The sequence below is a fragment of the Ranitomeya variabilis genome, chromosome 4 (genome assembly GCF_051348905.1).
Source record: "Ranitomeya variabilis isolate aRanVar5 chromosome 4, aRanVar5.hap1, whole genome shotgun sequence".
Lineage (NCBI taxonomy): Eukaryota > Metazoa > Chordata > Amphibia > Anura > Dendrobatidae > Ranitomeya > Ranitomeya variabilis.
The window spans coordinates 295,741,024-295,760,504 of record NC_135235.1 but is presented as its reverse complement, the minus strand read 5'-3'; the positions used below and the strand labels follow the sequence as shown (position 1 = coordinate 295,760,504).

General features: G+C 45.1%; 1 protein-coding gene across 2 annotated transcripts in view; it reads right to left on the bottom strand.

Moving 5' to 3' along the window:
- Positions 1-8,698: 8,698 nt before the first annotated feature.
- The window catches only part of LOC143764560 (membrane-spanning 4-domains subfamily A member 4A-like), a 29,341-nt gene continuing 18,558 nt past the window's right edge, over positions 8,699-19,481 (bottom strand). Inside the window, exons 6-7 of one of the 2 annotated variants that reach the window (XM_077250233.1) lie at positions 11,205-11,324; positions 8,699-9,241 (exon numbers count right to left, since the gene is read on the bottom strand). In XM_077250233.1, the coding sequence (XP_077106348.1) occupies positions 9,134-9,241; positions 11,205-11,324 (228 nt within the window). In that variant the 3' untranslated portion in view covers positions 8,699-9,133. The remainder of the gene's footprint in view (positions 9,242-11,204; positions 11,325-19,481) is intronic. The other variant, XM_077250234.1, reaches the window with a different exon arrangement.

Below are 19,481 nucleotides of genomic sequence, written 5' to 3'. Positions count from 1 at the left end.
TAATTTTTGTGTGAAAAAAAATTTGTTTTATTTTTACGGCTCTGCATTATAAACTTCTGTGAAGCACTTGGTGGGTCAAAGTGCTCACCACACCTCTAGATAAGTTCCTTAGGGGGTCTACTTTCCAAAATGGTGTCACTTGTGGGGGGCTTCAATGTTTAGGCACATCAGTGGCTCTCCAAACGCAACATGGCGTCCCATCTCAATTCCTGTCAATTTTGCAGTGAAAAGTCAAACGGCGCTCCTTCGCTTCCGAGCTCTCCCATGCGCCCAAACAGTGGTTTACCCCCACATATGGGGTATCAGCGTACTCAGGACAAATTGTACAACAACTTTTGGGGTCCAATTTCTTCTCTTACCCTTGGGAAAATAAAAAATTGGGGGCGAAAAGATCATTTTTGTGAAAAAATATGATTTTTTATTTTTACGGTTCTGCATTATAAACTTCTGTGAAGCACTTGGTGGGTCAAAGTGCTCACCACACATCTAGATAAGTTCCTTAGGGGGTCTACTTTCCAAAATGGTGTCACTTGTGGGGGGTTTCAATGTTTAGGCACATCAGTGGCTCTCCAAACGCAACATGGCGTCCCATCTCAATTCCAGTCAATTTTGCATTGAAAAGTCAAATGGCGCTCCTTCGCTTCCGAGCTCTGTCATGCGCCCAAACAGTGGTTTACCCATACATATGGAGTATCGGCATACTCAGGACAAATTGTATAACATCTTTTGGGGTCCATTTTTTCCTGTTACCCTTGGTAAAATAAAACAAATTGGAGCTGAAGTAAATTTTGTGTGAAAAAAAGTTAAATGTTCATTTTTATTTAAACATTCCAAAAATTCCTGTGAAACACCTGAAGGGTTAATAAACTTTTTGAATGTGGTTTTGAGCACCTTGAGGGGTGCAGTTTTTAGAATGGTGTCACACTTGGGTATTTTCTATCATATAGACCCCTCAAAATGACTTCAAATGAGATGTGGTCCCTAAAAAAAAATGGTGTTGTAAAAATGAGAAATTGCTGGTCAACTTTTAACCCTTATAACTCCCTAACAAAAAAAAATGTTGGTTCCAAAATGGTGCTGATGTAAAGTAGACATGTGGGAAATGTTACTTATTAAGTATTTTGTGTGACATATCACTGTGATTTAATTGCATAAAAATTCAAATTTGGAAAATTGCGAAATTTTGAAAATTTTCGCCAAATTTCCATTTTTTTCACAAATAAACGCAGGTAATATCAAAGTAATTTTACCACTATCATGAAGTACAATATGTCACGAGAAAACAGTGTCAGAATCACCAGGATCCGTTGAAGCGTTCCAGAGTTATAACCTCATAAAGGGACAGTGGTCAGAATTGTAAAAATTGGCCCGGTCCATAACGTGCAAACCACCCTTGGGGGTGAAGGGGTTAAAAACTTCTTTAGTTCCCGCTAAGGGACTCGTACCGGTGGTTGTTTGATTCTGCAATGTAACGTAACAGATGAGCCTTGCAGTATATTGTACAAATCATAATCTCTTACGACTTTACAGGAGTACCAAGATGGCGGCGACAGGGGCATTCAGCCGGCCACCGGCTATAAAAGCGAAACATTGGCACCCTAAGGTTTAGTCGCGGCCAGGGGACGATCAGCTCCCAAATGGAAACCCTAGCTGGATTGTACCCCTGAAATGCTTTTGCTAGAGATTCACAACAGCATTTAAAGGGTTATGTAGCAGAGATTGGATTTGGCTCCGATTGCTGCTGTTAAAGGTAGATGCTGGCTGTACAACACCACAGGCACCTGCACCAGCTACATTTACGCCATATAGAGACAAGGGATTATGATATAACACCACCACTAGAGGGAGCTTATTGTATACAGTGCTATTAGTGACTTCAGTGTATGCAGTATGCTCCCTCTAGTGGTGGCTGCAGGTAACATTATGTTTTTTTTCAAAGGGTTTTTGCAGCATGATGTCGGGGTAGAGACCCTGATTCCAGTGATGTATCAGTTATTGGGCTGCGTGCTGTGGTTTTGATACATTCACAGTTTTATCAGCAGGAGATTATAACTGTAGAACTCGTAAACCTCCTGCCAGATAGTCCTCCATATTAATGATCTCTGTATAACCCCGCCTCCACCACTGATTGGCAACTTTCTGCCTATGCACAGTGCACATAGCAAGCTACCAATCAGGAATGTGAACGGGGTTATACAGAGCTCAGCCTTCACAGAACTAGCAGACAAAACAGGGATTTTATCAAATCTACAGCATGCAGACAAGTAAGCAACACATCGCTGGAATCAGGGTCTACGTTCCTACGTCATGCTGCCAGCTTTCAGGTGGAGGTAGCAATATCCAGGTGATGGATTCCAATTAAATGTAGGTCTTTGCTGAGGATTTGGAGCTCAACAAAGTTCCTATCACTTTAAAGATTTATTCAAGCATTTACACAAGATGGAATGTTCACTCCCCTCCACATTTCAGCTTCTCTATTTTTATTCCTCATTATGCCTGGCTGGGGAAGCATCTGCACTGCCTGTCTGATATAACGAAGCTGCTGCAGATGCCAGTGATAGTAAGGCAGGAGAATATGTGGCGAGGATCTCCCTCCGCCCTGGTGTCAGCGGCATCCTCTGCAAGTCGTCAGTCGTGTCTCTGCTGGAGCTGGCACGTGGGAAGAAAAGTGGACACTACTGCGTCATGCCACTCGCAGAAATATGATATTGGATCATTTTCCTTATTTAAAAAGAGCAAAATATAACAAAGTTTAAAATTCTGAAGGGGTCACAAACTTTCAAGCAATACTGTAGGTCCATATCTGATGATAAGATGCACAAATAACTGGTTAGCCCTTATCGATAATGTATCCTATGTGTGCAATGATAACAACAAAAATAGCAACATAATGATTGGTTATTCCCCAAAATGTATGTTATGCTTTATCCATATGATACGTTCAATTGTTGGGGTCTGACCACTAGGACCCCCTGTGATCCTCAGAGCATGTCTCAGAATGCTGGGAACCAGGCACTGCAGATCGACGTCTTGAATAGAACAAATTGAGCACCCTTCCACTCTGCTCAATTTATTGTCTATGGGACAACTGAAAATATTCGACTGTGCGCACTTCGGTTCCATTCAAGATGGGACTTTGCAGAGCCTGGAATCCAGAACCCCATTCTAGGGTTAGCCTACAATTTTAGGAAAGATCCTTTAAGTTAGAGCTCACACTATTGGAAATTATAAGTCTCTATTCCTCTTACAGAGGCTATAATTGTGCCTTTTTGGCATCCATTTTTCTAAATTCATTTTTCGAAATGCATGGTGCCTACAGTGGAGCATGGTGGAGGCAGTGTCCTGCTGTGGGGCTATATTTCAATGATATTAGCATGAATTCACAGATATACTGCTCTATATTGAAAGATAAAATGCTGACTTCTCTTTGTGCCTTTGGTAGATGTGCACTTTTCCTTGACAATTACCTAAAACACACATCTGCTGCATTTCTGAAGAAGAACAGATTGAAAGTGATTCAGTGGCCAAGTGTCTTACAATCTGAGCCAAACTGAACACCTATGGGGAATTCTGAATAGATAAGTTGCCATCACTCTCCATCCAGCATCCAGGCTCTAAAAAGAGGTTGTTCTTTTAATAACGGATAAAGATAAACAGTACAATGTCGCCAACTTATTCATTCCAGGCCTAGAACATTTGGTGTTGTCCTTAAAATCATGGAGGTCATACAAAATACTAGACATAGAAGAATTTGATTAGGAATGTACTCATTCCTCATTGAATGAAATGAAATGAAAGCTATATTAATTAGTCCTTACTTTCATGTTATGGGTTAGAAAAATGTTCCACGAAAGTCAGTCTTGTTAAAATTTTGGAACTTGTTCTTTTGTTCAGTGAGATAATGATTAAAATCTTACTTTTCAAAGCAGGTGTACTCACTTATGCTGAGCACTGTATATTACAATCATTTTTAGCATACACACAAATTCAGCTCCCACAGTAATGGTTTTAACTAGGTACAACATTGTTGTTTTTTTTTTATAAAACTACAATTAATTTCTAATTTTTGTGACTTAATTCTAATAATAGCGCCTCCCTCTGACTAATGGTTATATGCAGCACTGCCAGTTCACAGTTCACACCATGCCGATCCCGCATCTTTGCTGGTAAGATGATCTGCCAACATAATCTGCATCTCCAAGACCGAGACTTTACTTCAAGCAGTGCCGACGCGGCCAACCTCGTAACATCTCAACGTATGCCATGGCCTAATGACACCCATTGACGTTTGAGGCCTAGTTGCGGCCGGAAGTCCCAGCCTACAGTGAAGAGGATGGAGATGTGGCACATGATGGCGGACAGAAGAGGACCAGACCAGTGATAAACGTGATATCCTCACAATATCTGCACTGCTTCCTTCGAGACCGGAGGAAGTGGGCAGTGATGTTATGTGATAAAGGTGACGGACAAGGAAACAGGAGAGGCCAGTGCAATTAACATATATATCAGCAGGTTGCAGGATCAGTGACGGACAGGAGACAGAGTAAGGGATAACAATTTTTAATTCACATTGAGATACTCCACGCAGGGAGGTTAAAGGGAACCTGTCACTACTTTTTTGCTCTATCAGCTAAAAATATCATTTAATTGCTTGTCAGGTATGCATTCCACATCTACATTTGAAACCCCCCGACACCCCATGCATCACCCATAAAAACCTTTTTAATTTGTCCCGCTCTGTATATTAATCTGTTCAGTCCGGTCCGATGGGCATTGCCTTTGTTCCCTCACTCCACCCCTCCTCGGCTTGCTGTACGCATTCTTCACCATGAATGTCGCAGAGCGCGTACAGACTTTGCACGTGCGCATTGCAATGTGACCTCGCGCGTGCGCAGTATGGTTGCCCAAAGGCGGGCAAAGCTGAAAAGCAGTACGGCGCAGTACTGGCGCATGCACCATACTGCTTTTCAACTTTGCCCGCAATTAGGCAAGCATACTGCGCACGTGCGAGGTAACAATGCAATGTGCACGCGCAAAGTCTGTATGCGCTATGCGAGATTCACGGCGAAGAATGCAAGCCGAGGAGGGGTGGAGTGAGGGAACAAAGGCAATGCCCATCGGACCAGACTGAACAGATTAATGGAGCGCCCCCACGTTAAGGGCAATGGGGTACTCGGCACCGGGTCCTTCGGTTCGGTAGGGATGTCACGGTGGCCTTACCCGGTCCGTGGCCCTTAGAGAGGCGTCCGATAAAAGGGACGAGTTTGTATAAAGTTCGTGACACCACCTGTGGTATTCGGTCAGGGTGACCGACGCTGCTTAGGGGTCCACTGGGGTGATGTGATGGCAGCTAGATGGTATACCTTCCCACAGGTGAAGTGTATCCCCAGGGCTTCCCAGATGTATAGATGGTGATGGTGGATGATGTACGGCGCAGAGAATAACGAGGACACAAGGTTGCAATCTCTTTACCTTTTACTGAAGTCTTCAGCATCCACAGTTCAAGGCACCGAATCACAGGGCAGGCAGAGTCCCCTTATCCAGGTGGAAATCAGTAGCCTTCCTACTAGCGCCTGTGTGTTGTAGTACCTCCCTGCTGAGCAACTCGGTAAGGTCCTCACAACTTTCGTAGATGTTCTAGATGTCTTCCTCTCTGTCCCCCAGATGATATGGATAGGACAAACCCGTATGACTGATGGCCTGAGGCTTGTTTATAGGGACCCTAGCGACGCCCCGACCCCCACAATTTGCCACCCTGTCTTCTTAGGTATTAAGGTCGGGCAGCCAACTTGGAATTGACTGTCCTGCCGGTCTCTGAAGTAAAGCGTAAAGTCTATTACTCCCTCGGTGTTCCGGCCACCGGCTACGTGCCTCAGAAGGAGGCAGCCTATTTCAGGGCAGAACTCCTCCCGGTGCTTTCTCCTTGTGCTGTGACTTCGTTTCTCACCCTCTACAACACAGTACTCTTCGTGTCCTTCCCTAGGATACTGCCCAGGGGTGGATTAAGGGTAGCCAGGGCCCCGGACTGTTCAGACACTGTGGGGCCCCCCCGATCATGTGACGGGGGTCATGTGACGGGGGTCATGTGATACCTGAACCAGATTAATCCAGAAAAATGGCCGGGCCCTACTCTACTGTAACCTATTAAATATTTGTTAAAATATGCAATACAATTTAGGTATATTTTGACCAATATCACATACAAGGAACAAATACCACCGCACCATGACCAGACCACAAATTACAACCACAGTGATCGAATAATATTACATACAAAGAACAAATACCACCGCACCATGTCAAGACCACATATTACCACCACTTGGTGACCAAATAGCACATACAAGGGACAAATACCACAACACCATTTCCAGACCACATATTACCACCACATAGTGACTGAATTCTACAATACTAATCAGTAATAAAAAAACAAACAAAAACAAAACAATACTATCACCATTAGTGCCATTATACACAGGAGATCTGTACTTAGTATGCAGTGTCTGTGTAGAGTTAATACAGCGATCACTGGTGACATTGTACACAGGACCTCTGTATATAGTGTATAGGTAATACAGTGATCACTGGTGACATTATATACAGGAGCTCTGTATATAGTATACAGTGTATAGTGTCAGTGTATAGGTAACACTGACTCACCAGTGACGTCTCTAGGTGAAGTCCTTCATCTTTCATCCAGCACAGACCGCCATCACTTCTTCCAGCCAGGACTTGTCTCTGCAGGAAATAACACAGTTATCTCGAGCTCCGCTTGCAGAACACATTACTTAATTTTTCCCAACTTCTACATTACACCACATGAAGAAAAAGAGGCGACATAGTGTCACTCTACACAGTAACAGGACCGCCCCCCCATTTAAAACAATGTCCTCAAAAAATAAAATAAATACATCACTGCAGTAATAATATCCCTTAATTAGCCCCTATGTCCAGCATTGCCCCCAGACAGTGTGTTCAACAATCTGCCTCAGTATGTCCAGCATATTGCCCCAGAGTGTCCAGCATATTACCCCCAGTGTGTCCAGCATATTACCCCCAGTGTGTCCAGCATATTACCCCCAGTATGTCCAGCAATCTGCCCCAGTATGTCCTGCAATCTGCCCCAGTATGTCCAGCATTGCCCCAGTGTCTCCAGCAATCATCTGCCCCAGTGTGTCCTCCAGCATTGCCCCCAGTGTCTCCAGCATTGCCCCAGTGTCTCCAGCAATCATCTACCCCAGTGTGTCCTCCAGCATTGCCCCTAGTGTCTCCAGCATTGCCTCCACTGTCTCCAGCATTGCCCAAGTGTCTCCAGCATTGCCCCAGTGCCTCCAGCATTGCCCCAGTGTCTCCAGCATTGCCCCAGTGTCTCCAGCATTTCCCCAGTGTCTCCAGCAATCATCTGCCCCAGTGTGTCCTCCAGCATTGCCCCCACTGTCTCCAAGCATTGCCCCTACTGTCTCCAGCATTGCCCCCACTGTCTCCAGCATTGCCCCCAGTGTGTCCAGCAATCATCTGCCCCAGTGTCTCCAGCAATCTGCCCCAGTGTGTCCAGCATATTGCCCCAGGCCCCCCGGATTGCCGTTCGCAAAAAAAAAAAAAAACCAAAAAACAAGTTCTCCTCACCTGACCTGTGCGCTCCAGCGGCGAGCTCCCTCCAGCAGCGCACACTCGCCGGCGACTGACAATGAAGCGACGTGTGAGCTGTGCCTGCGGCCGACTTCAGCTGCCAGCCTCCAATTGGCTGGCGGCTGTTGTTAACTATTGACATGCGGGCGCGCGCCCGCGCGTCAATAGGAAACCGCCGCAGCTCCGGTATGGGCCCGGTGAGCAGATGAGATGGGGCCCGATGCGGGCCCCCTCTCTCTGCCCACCGGGCCCATAAATGATACGCCAGTCAGGGCACGGGCAGTAATGCCATGATGGCGGCGGGCAATCTGTGCGGTAGCCCAGGGCCCCCCCACACCACTGGGCCCTGGGCTACCGCCCAGATTGACCCTCTTATAATCCACCCCTGATCATATACATAACAGATAACTGACATCAGGCTGCATGGTTCTCACAGATGACCATGATGTCTTACAAATGGTCACACGTGGCAGCGTTTTACCTCAGTATTTCTAAGCCAAAACCTTGGATGGATAATAACTATCTATCTCCAGGGGCATACATACAAATCATGGAGCCCCAAAGCTGAAGTCCTATTTGATGCTGCGGTAATGAGGACTTCCCAAATTGCTGGGCCTAATAAGACTGATTGAGTGCTGCGCTTTTTTCACGTATGAGAAAAATGGACCGATTATTTTGATAAGAGTTTGATCAGGGGGTCATCAGTTTTTCTCATGCGTGAAGACAAAAAAGTCTCTCCACCTTCTTCTATGTGACAGTCCATGAAAATTGGACCACGCTCAGATGTCATCCCAGTGCAGTCCGATTTTTTCATGGACCCATAGACTTGCATTGGCGATTTTGATCATACCCTTTGATAAAAATCGCACATGTGTCTGCTCGGTCCTCAATCTTTCTGTGCTCTTTTGTGATTAAATAAAACATATGGAACAGTTATGATGAAATCCTAGCGACCCTGTAGTCTGAATGCCGCATCCTGCCTCATCGCAGAAACAATTAGTCTCTCCCTGTGTATTACCCTGAGCTCCGCTTGTTCAAATTGACCATTCAATAACTCCGACAAGGCTCAGGCAACAGTTTTATCTATCCCCCACGCTTTACACTGCAGTACAAGTTCTCCAAATTGGCTGCAAATTTTGGAAAAAAAATCACTACATGAAAAATGAATAATAACCAGACAACTGTTGCACTTAAAATAAAGGAAACAAACTTAAAAAAAAGATACGTCTGGAGATCTACTCTGATGTACCGGTACTTTGTAATTTATAAGCAAAGAGCAGAAAGAAAGAATAATGTACAAAACAGAATACATTTTGGTGATACGATATACTGTAATTGGTGATCCAATAGAACATATATGCTACTGATAACTAAATGTTTGGGAAGTGATACATTGCCCAGTTACTAGAAATGTTAAAGTCACAGGTTGCCTATAAGGATCCCGCCATTGAGTTTGCTTTGTATTCTTCTTGTCACTGGCTTATGACAAAGACTAACGACTTTAAGTCTGTGTCATTGAGGCAGATGAGAAGGCTGCTGTGGAGTCAGGAGGAACATCTCTGCTGGTATCAGATACGGCTGAGGACGTGGTTTGATAGATGACCACACTCTGAAATAAAAGACATTTTTTGTATACAGAAGTAGAATAGTGATGAGCGAATGTGCTCGGATAAGGTGTTATCTGATCATGCTTGTGTGCTAATCGAGTGTCCGAGTGTCTTCGGCGTGCTCGTACAATATGTTCAACTCCCCGCAGCTGCATGTCTCGTGGCTGTTCGACAGCCGCAACACATGTAGGGATTATCTAACAAACAGACAATCCCTGCATGTTTTTCGACTGTCGAACAGCCGCGAGACATGCAGCCGTGGGGAGTTGAACATATTTTTGGAGCACGCCGCAGACACTCGGACATTCGATTAGCACACGAGCATGATTGGATAACACCTTATCCGAGCACGTTCGCTCATAGCTAAAGTGGAACAATTCTTAATACTTTCACGCAGAAATGTCCTTGTGTTAACAACTAAGCACAACATCCAGCATGTTAGCTTTTGTTGCTGATCATATATATTTTTCTCAGTTTTTAGTACTCCGAGTGCACAAGGGTGTAGAATTGTGACTGGTCTCTCAGATTGATGCTCTCCCCCCTGTCTGCCACAGCATGGACAACCCAATCCATAGTTTCAATGAAGTGTTGTGCAAAATCTTCTTTAGATAAAAAGTCAACTAGAACTCTCGTGCCACCTATTGCATGTAACAATCCTTAAAGTGGTTCTTAAGGCTTGGGTTTAAAGTCTGTAGTCACTCTATGTGACTGCAGACGTGTGTATCTTCACAGTGTGCAAACTGTGCATTGTCAGGAAGCGCAGCATCACTCAACAGGGGAGAATTGAGGGAGGCCGGACATGTGTAGTTGGAATATTGATGGAAGTAGATAAATCACATATGCAGTGGTCACATAACCATTGCCAACACCGGAGAATCCTGACAGTGCGCATTTTGCACGTTGTATGGATTCACAAGTCTGCAGTCTCTCTATGTGGTTTTGTTTTTGTTATTTACCATGTTCCATAAATGGTAAAACTGATAAACGTTCTAAAGTTTGTAAGGAAAAATAAAAAGTTGCTGCTTTCTGAGACCCGTATTTTTTTCTTTTTTTAATTGTTTGTTTTTAAATGGGGCAGAAGTGGGGTGATTTTAACTTTTATATTTCTTTTCCTTTTTTGTAAATATTTTTTTAATTTTTTTTTTACTTATCACTTGTTTCAATAGTCCCCTTAGGAGACTTGAAGCTGTGATCGTCTGATCACCTGTCTGATCACCTGTGCTACACATAGCAAAGCTGAAGCCCTACTATGTGTGGCATAACTCATGATCATGAGATTTACAATGACAGACGCACTTCTGCAGACCACCCGATTGTCATAAACACCCATCAGGGGCCCGTGATTACATGACATGGGAGCCAAAGGGCGGGCCTTACGACACACTTCCAGCTTGCACAAGTTAAATGCCGCTGTCAGAGATTGATAGCGGTATTAAACTTGTGATTCCACCCACAGCTGTTAGAGGCATATGACAGCTGATCAAATCATGTGCCAGGAAAGATGCAGGCTCAGTGCTGGAGCCTACATCAAATGCAGAAAGACGACCTTGGGCATACCTATACGTCCAAGGTCGTAAAGGGGGGTTAAAGTCAATATTGACCCTTTAATAAGAATTGTCTTAGTATATGAAGCCAGACTAGACATTCCATTTGCAAACACATGTTTCGGAGTGGTTGCCCTTGATCAGGGTCTTTCAGTGCCATTGCTCTAGGTACTGTATGTGCACACATCTTTATATGTACACGAGGCATTATTTTTCATCCACTTAAAATTGGTGGCGGTTACGCCAAGCCATTTTGGTAAATGAAATAGACTAGAGTTTACCAAAAATATTTGCATGATCCGACCAAGGAAGTTCACACTGTCCTGGTCCAGGAACCATAGAGTACCAATGTGGACACCAGACCATGGTCCGGCAACTCTTTTTGCTCAGCTGTATAATAGACTATAAATTGACAACTCACTATTTCTTGAAAAGACGATCGGCAGACAGTTCTGCATCCAAACACACTTGTGGATATGGAAATGCAAAATATCACCACAAAAAAGATTACATTAAATGATAAAAAACCATAATAAACATCCTGAAAACAAAAAAAAAATAGTTTTGGTTAGAAATCTCATTTTGTGTAATCAACTGCAATGCAATCCCATGTCTTATTTATTTTTTTATTTCTTTAATGTTTTTTTTTTTTTTTTGCAATTTAAGGAGAAAACAGAAGAAAAAGCCAAAAATCCATATTGACATTGAAAGCTAATCCATCTGCCTTGGGAATACTAACAAACAATGTACAGTACAGACCAAAAGTTTGGACACACCTTCTCATTTAAAGATTTTTCTGTATTTTCATGACTATGAAAATTGTACATTCACGCTGAAGGCATCAAAACTATGAATTAACACATGTGAAATTATATACTTAACAAAAAAGTGTGAAACAACTGAAATTATGTCTTATATTCTGGGTTCTTCAAAGTAGCCACCTTTTGCTTTGATGACTGCTTTGCACACTCTTGGCATTTTCTTGATGAGCTTCAAGAGGTAGTCACCGGGAATGGTTTTCACTTCACAGGTGTGCCCGGTCAGGTTTAATAAGTGGGATTTCTTGCCTTATAAATTGGGTTGGGACCATCAGTTGTGTTGTGCAGAAGTCTGGTGGATACACAGCAAAAGAAGCTAAGTAAAGAAAAACGAGTGGTCATCATTACTTTAAGAAATGAAGGTCAGTCAGTCTGAAAAATTGGGAAAACTTTGAAAGGGTCCCCAAGTGCAGTGGCAAAAACCATCAAGTGCTACAAAGAAACTGTCTCACATGAGGACCGCCCCAGGAAAGGAAGACCAAGAGTCACCTCTGCTTCTGAGGATAAGTTTATCCGAGTCACCAGCCTCAGAAATCGCAGGTTAACAGCAGCTCAGATTAGAGACCAGGTCAATGCCACACAGAGTTCTAGCAGCAGACACATCTCTACAACAACTGTTAAGAGGAGACTTTGTGCAGCAGGCCTTCATGATAAAATAGCTGCTAGGAAACCACTGCTAAGGACAGGCAACAAGCAGAAGAAACTTGTTTGGGCTAAAGAACACAAGGAATGGACATTAGACCAGTGGAAATCTATGCTTTGGTCTAATGAGTCCAAATTTGAGATCTTTGGTTCCAACCACCGTGTCTTTGTGCGACGCAGAAAAGGTGAACTGATGGACTCTACATGCCTGGTTCCCACCGTGAAGCATGGAGGAGGAGGTGTGATGGTGTGGGGGTGCTTCGCTGGTGGCACTGTTGGGGGTTTATTCAAAATTGAAGGCATACTGAACCAGCATGGCTACCACAGCATCTTGCAGCGGTATGCTATTCCATCTGGTTTGCGTTTAGTTGGACCATCATTTATTTTTCAACAGGACAATGACCCCAAACACACCTCCAGGTTGTGTAAGGGCTACTTGACCCAGAAGGAGAGTGATAGGGTGCTATGCCAGATGACCTAGCCTCCACAGTCACCAGACCTGAAACCAATCGAGATGGTTTGGGGTGAGCTGGACCGCAGAGTGAAGGCAAAAGGGCCAACAATGTCTAAGCATCTCTGGGAACTCCTTCAAGATTGTTGGAAGACCATTCCCGGTGACTACCTCTTGAAGCTCATCAAGAGAATGCCAAGTGTGTGCAAAGCAGTCATCAAAGCAAAAGGTGGCTACGTTGAAGAACCTAGAATATACTGTAAGACATAATTTCAGTTGTTTCACACTTTTTTGTTAAGTATATAATTCCACATGTGTTAATTCATAGTTTTGATGCCTTCAGTGTGAATGTACAATTTTCATAGTCATAAAAATACAGAAAAATCTTTAAATGCAAACCAAACTTTTGGTCTGTACTGTATACTGTAGGCACGTATGTTGCACATAGGGATTTAGGATAACAGCTCTAAATCACCAAATCAAATATATTAGATGGATTTTCATGGACAGAAGGACAAAAAAGGTACTGGATGAACATATCACGGGTACGGGATTTCATAAACGCTCTTGTGTTATGTATAGGGGTCCAGTTCCCACATTTATCCTTAGAGTATATCTGTACATTGTGAAACTGGGCAGTATAAGGGGAGTGCAGCGTAAGGGCACAGTATAGAGAAGAGGGAATGTGAAGAGAAGGGACAATGTGAAGAGAAGGGGCACTGTGAAAAGAAGGGGCACTGTGAAGAGAAGGGGCAATGTGAAGAGAAGGGGCAATGTGAAGAGAAGGGGCAATGTGAAGAGAAGGGGCAATGTGAAGAGAAGAGGCAATATGAAGAGAAGGGTCACTGTGAAGAGAAGGGGCACTGTGATGAGAAGGGGCACTGTGAAGAGAAGGGGCAATGTGAAGAGAAGGGGCAATGTGAAGAGAAGGGGCACTGTGAAGAGAAGGGGCAATGTGAAGAGAAGGGGCACTGTGAAGAGAAGGGGCAATGTGAAGAGAAGGGGCACTGTGAAGAGAAGGGGCAATGTGAAGAGAAGGGGCACTGTGAAGAGAAGGGGCAATGTGAAGAGAAGGGGCAATGTGAAGAGAAGGGGCACTTTGAAGAGAAGGGGCAATGTGAAGAGAAGGGGCACTGTGAAGAGAAGGGGCAATGTGAAGAGAAGGGGCAATGTGAAGAGAAGGAGCACTGTGAAGAGAAGTAGCACTGTGAAGAGAAGGGGCAATGTGAGGAGAAGTGGCAATGTGAAGAGAAGGGGCACTGTGAAGAGAAGGGGCACTGTGAAGAGAAGGGGCAATGTGAATAGAAGGAGCACTGTGAAGAGAAGGGGTAATGTGAAGAGAAGGGGCACTGTGAAGAGAAGGGGCAATGTGAAGAGAAGTAGCACTGTGAAGAGAAGGGGCAAGGTGAAGAGAAGGGGCAATGTGAAGAGAAAGGGCACTGTGAAGAGAAGGGGCACTGTGAAGAGAAGGGGCACTGAGAAGAGAAGGGGTACTGTGAAGAGAAGTGGCAATGTGAAGAGAAGGGGCAATGTGAAGAGAAGGGGCACTTTGAAGAGAAGGAGCAATGTGAAGAGAAGGGGCACTGTGAAGAGAAGGGGCACTTTGAAGAGAATGGGCACTGTGAAGAGAAGGGGCAATGTGAAGAGAAGGGGCACTGTGAAGAGAAGGGGCACTTTGAAGAGAATGGGCACTGTGAAGAGAAGGGGCAATGTGAAGAGAAGGGACATTGTGAAGAGAAGGGGCACTGTGAAGAGAAGGAGCAATGTAAAGAGAAGGGGCATTGTGAAGAGAATGGGCATTGTGAAGAGAAAGGGCACTGTGAAGAGAAAGGGCACTGTGAAGAGAAGGGGCACTGTGAAGAGAAGGGGCAATGTGAAGAGAAGTAGCACTGTGAAGAGAAGGGGCAATGTGAAGAGAAGGGGCACTGTGAAGAGAAGGGGCACTGTGAAGAGAAGGGGCAATGTGAAGAGAAGGGGCACTGTGAAGAGAATGGGCAATGTGAAGAGAAGGGGTACTGTGAAGAGAAGGGGCACTGTGAAGAGAAGGGGCAATGTGAAGAGAAGGGGCAATGTGAAGAGAAGGGGCACTGTGAAGAGAAGGGGCAATGTGAAGAGAATGGGCACTGTGAAGAGAAAGGGCACTGTGAAGAGAAGGGGCACTGTGAAGAGAAGGGGCATTTTGAAGAGAAGGGGCAATGTGAAGAGAAGGGGCACTGTGAAGAGAAGGGGCAATGTGAAGAGAAGGAGCACTGTGAAGAGAAGGGGCACTGTGAAGGGAAGGTGCACTGTGAAGAGAAAAGGCAATGTGAAGAGAAGGGGCAATGTGAAGAGAAGGGGCATTGTGAAGAGAAGGGGCACTTTGAAGAGAAGGAGCAATGTGAAGAGAAGGGACACTGTGAAGAGAAGGGGCACTGTGAAGAGAAGGGGCAATTGTTATGACCCCAATGGCAGAGGGTCTCAGAAATAGTTTCTAAGTCTGCAAACACAAAAACCAGCTCATAGGGCAGTGGTAACTGATCTGACCATATATCTAATCCTAGCACCACAAATAACAGCAGCCGGGGAACGTGCCTACGTTGATTCTAGACGTCTCGCGCCAGCCGGAGAACTAACTAACCCTAGAAGGGAAAAGAAAGACCTTTCTTGCCTCCAGAGAAAAGACCCCAAAAGTTGGATACAAGCCCCCAACAAATAATAACGGTGAGGTAAGAGGAAAAGACAAACGTAAGGATGAGCTAGGTATTTAGCAAAGAGAGGCCCACTAGCTAATAGCAGAATATAGTAAGATAACTTATATGGTCAGCAAAAACCCTATCAAAAATATCCACGCTGGATATTCAAGAACCCCCGAACCGTCTAACGGCCCGGGGGGAGAACACCAGTCCCCTAGAGCTTCCAGCAAGGTCAGGAATCACATTTAGTACAAGCTGGACAAAAATGAGAGCAAGCAAATAACCCAAAAAACAAAGAAGCAGGACTTAGCTTAATTTTGCACGAACCAGGACCAGCAGATAGGAGCAAACAAAAAGGATCTGATTACAACGATGCCAGGCACTGGACTAAGGATCCAGGAGGTTTATATAGCAACACCCCTGGACTAACGACCCAGGTGGGTGCAAACTGAGGAAAGAAAATCCCAGAGTCATATCACTAATAACCACCAGAGAAAGCCAAGAAGTCTAATTCACAACAGTACCCCCCCCCTTAAGGAGGGGTCACTGAACCCTCACCAAGACCACCAGGGCGATCAGGATGAGCAGCGTGAAAGGCACGAACTAAATCGGCCGCATGCACATCAGAGGCAACCACCCAGGAATTATCCTCCTGACCATAGCCCTTCCACTTGACCAGATACTGAAGCCTCCGTCTGGAGAGACGAGAATCCAAGATCTTCTCCACCACGTACTCCAACTCGCCCCCAACCAACACCGGAGCAGGAGGCTCAACAGAAGGAACCACAGGTACAACGTACCGCCGCAACAAGGACCTATGGAACACGTTGTGAATGGCAAACGACACCGGAAGATCCAAGCGAAAGGACACAGGATTAAGGATTTCCAATATCTTGTAAGGACCGATGATGCGAGGCTTAAATTTAGGAGAGGAGACCTTCATAGGAACAAATCGAGAAGACAGCCATACCAAATCCCCAACACGAAGTCGGGGACCCACACCGCGGCGGCGGTTGGCAAAACGCTGAGCCTTCTCCTGTGACAACTTTAAGTTGTCCACCACATGATTCCAGATCTGCTGCAACCTATCCACCACAGAATCTACCCCAGGACAGTCAGAAGGCTCCACATGTCCCGAGGAAAAACGAGGATGGAAACCAGAGTTGCAGAAAAATGGCGAAACCAAAGTAGCGGAACTAGCCCGGTTATTAAGGGCAAACTCAGCCAACGGCAAGAAGGTCACCCAATCATCCTGATCTGCCGAAACAAAACACCTCAAATAAGCCTCCAGAGTCTGATTAGTTCGCTCCGTTTGTCCATTAGTCTGAGGATGAAAGGCAGACGAAAACGATAACTCAATGCCCATCCTAGCACAAAAGGATCGCCAGAACCTGGAAACAAACTGGGATCCTCTGTCAGACACAATATTCTCAGGAATGCCGTGTAAACGAACCACATTCTGAAAGAACACAGGAACCAGATCGGAAGAGGAGGGCAGCTTAGGCAAAGGCACCAAATGGACAATTTTGGAAAAGCGATCACATACCACCCAGATGACAGACATGCCCTGAGACACCGGGAGATCAGAAATGAAATCCATGGAAATGTGTGTCCAAGGCCTCTTCGGGACAGGCAAGGGCAAGAGCAACCCGCTGGCACGAGAACAGCAAGGCTTAGCTCGAGCACAAGTCCCACAGGACTGCACAAATGACCGCACATCCCGTGACAAGGAAGGCCACCAAAAGGACCTAGCCACCAGATCTCTGGTGCCAAAAATTCCCGGATGACCTGCCAACACCGAGGAATGAACCTCGGAAATGACTCTGCTGGTCCACCTATCAGGAACAAACAGTCTGTCAGGTGGACAAGAGTCAGGTCTACCAGCCTGAAATCTCTGCAACACGCGTCTCAAATCAGGAGAAATGGCTGACAAGATAACTCCCTCTTTAAGAATACCAACTGGTTCTGCGACTCCAGGAGAGTCAGGCACAAAGCTCCTTGAAAGAGCATCAGCCTTCACATTCTTTGAACCTGGTAAATACGAGACCACAAAGTCAAAACGGGAGAAAAACAATGACCAGCGGGCCTGTCTAGGATTCAGGCGTTTAGCAGACTCGAGATACATCAGATTTTTGTGATCAGTCAAGACCACCACACGATGCTTAGCACCCTCGAGCCAATGACGCCACTCCTCAAATGCCCACTTCATGGCCAGCAACTCCCGATTGCCGACATCATAATTCCGCTCAGCAGGCGAAAACTTCCTGGAGAAGAAAGCACATGGTCTAATTACCGAGCAACCAGGGCCTCTCTGTGACAAAACGGCCCCTGCCCCAATCTCAGAAGCATCCACTTCGACCTGAAAGGGTAGTGAGACATCAGGCTGGCACAAAACAGGCGCCGAAGTAAACCGGCGCTTCAACTCTTGGAACGCCTCCACGGCTGCAGGAGCCCAGTTAGCAACATCAGAACCTTTCTTGGTCATATCCGTCAAAGGTTTAACAACACTAGAAAAATTAGCGATAAAACGACGGTAGAAGTTAGCAAAACCCAAGAACTTCTGAAGACTCTTAACTGACGTGGGTTGAGACCAATCATGAATAGCTCGGACCTTGACTGGGTCCATCTCCACAGCAGAAGGGGAAAAAATAAACCCCAAAAAGGGAACCTTCTGTACTCCAAAGAGACACTTTGAGCCCTTAACAAACAAAGCATTCTCACGCAAAACCTGAAACACCATCCTGACCTGCTCCACATGTGAGTCCCAATCTTCAGAGAAAACCAGAATATCATCCAGATAAACAATCATAAATTTATCCAGATACTTCCGGAAAATATCATGCATAAAGGACTGAAACACTGAGGGCGCATTAGAGAGCCCAAAAGGCATCACCAAGTACTCAAAATGACCTTCGGGCGTATTAAATGCAGTCTTCCATTCATCTCCTTGCTTAATGCGCACAAGGTTGTACGCACCACGAAGATCTATCTTGGTGAACCACTTGGCACCTTTAATCCGGGCAAACAAGTCCGACAACAGAGGCAAAGGATACTGAAATTTAACAGTGATTTTATTCAGAAGCCGATAGACAATACAAGGTCTCAAAGATCCGTCCTTCTTAGCCACAAAAAAGAATCCCGCACCAAGAGGGGAAGAGGATGGACGGATATGCCCCTTCTCCAGAGACTCCTTGATATACGAACGCATTGCGGCATGCTCAGGTACAGACAGATTAAATAATCTTCCCTTAGGAAATTTACTACCTGGAATCAAATCTATGGCGCAGTCACAGTCCCTATGAGGAGGCAGAGCACTGGATCTGGACTCGCTGAATACATCCTGATAATCAGACAAATACTCAGGAACTTCCGAAGGAGTAGAGGAAGCAATAGACACCGGCGGGGAATCAGCATGAATTCCCTGACAGCCCCAACTTGACACAGACATTGCCTTCCAATCCAAGACTGGATTGTGGGTCTGTAACCATGGCAGACCCAAAACGACCAAATCATGCATTTTATGCAGAACAAGAAAACGAATCACCTCCCGATGTTCAGGAGTCATGCACATGGTTACCTGCGTCCAAAACTGCGGTTTATTTTCCGCCAATGGCGTAGCATCAATACCTCTAAGAGGAATAGGATTTACCAACGGTTCAAGAACAAAACCACAGCGCTTGGCAAATGACAGATCCATAAGACTCAGGGCAGCACCTGAATCCACAAACGCCATAACAGGGTAAGAAGACAATGAGCAAATTAAATATATGAAATAAACTTTGGCACTCAACTTGTAATGATGTGAAATTTTTAATGGCAGCCACTTGTACAGACGTTTCGGTCAGACATATTGACCTTCTTCAGTGTACTGGTCTCTTAGAAACACTATTTGTGTGTGGCTTAAGCTCAGATTGAGGTCCTATATATGGATCCCATGTATAAGTATGAATGAGGATACAACGGTGGAGGATAGTGTATGAAGACGTACCTCAGAACCAGCGGCGGACACCGCGTTCTATATCCACACCCCTGCCTCTCCTGACAAGGGAGTCCTAATTTTGGTCCATTCTTTGGATCCATGCTGTTTACCAACATACAGGTTTTTACTCCTGGGG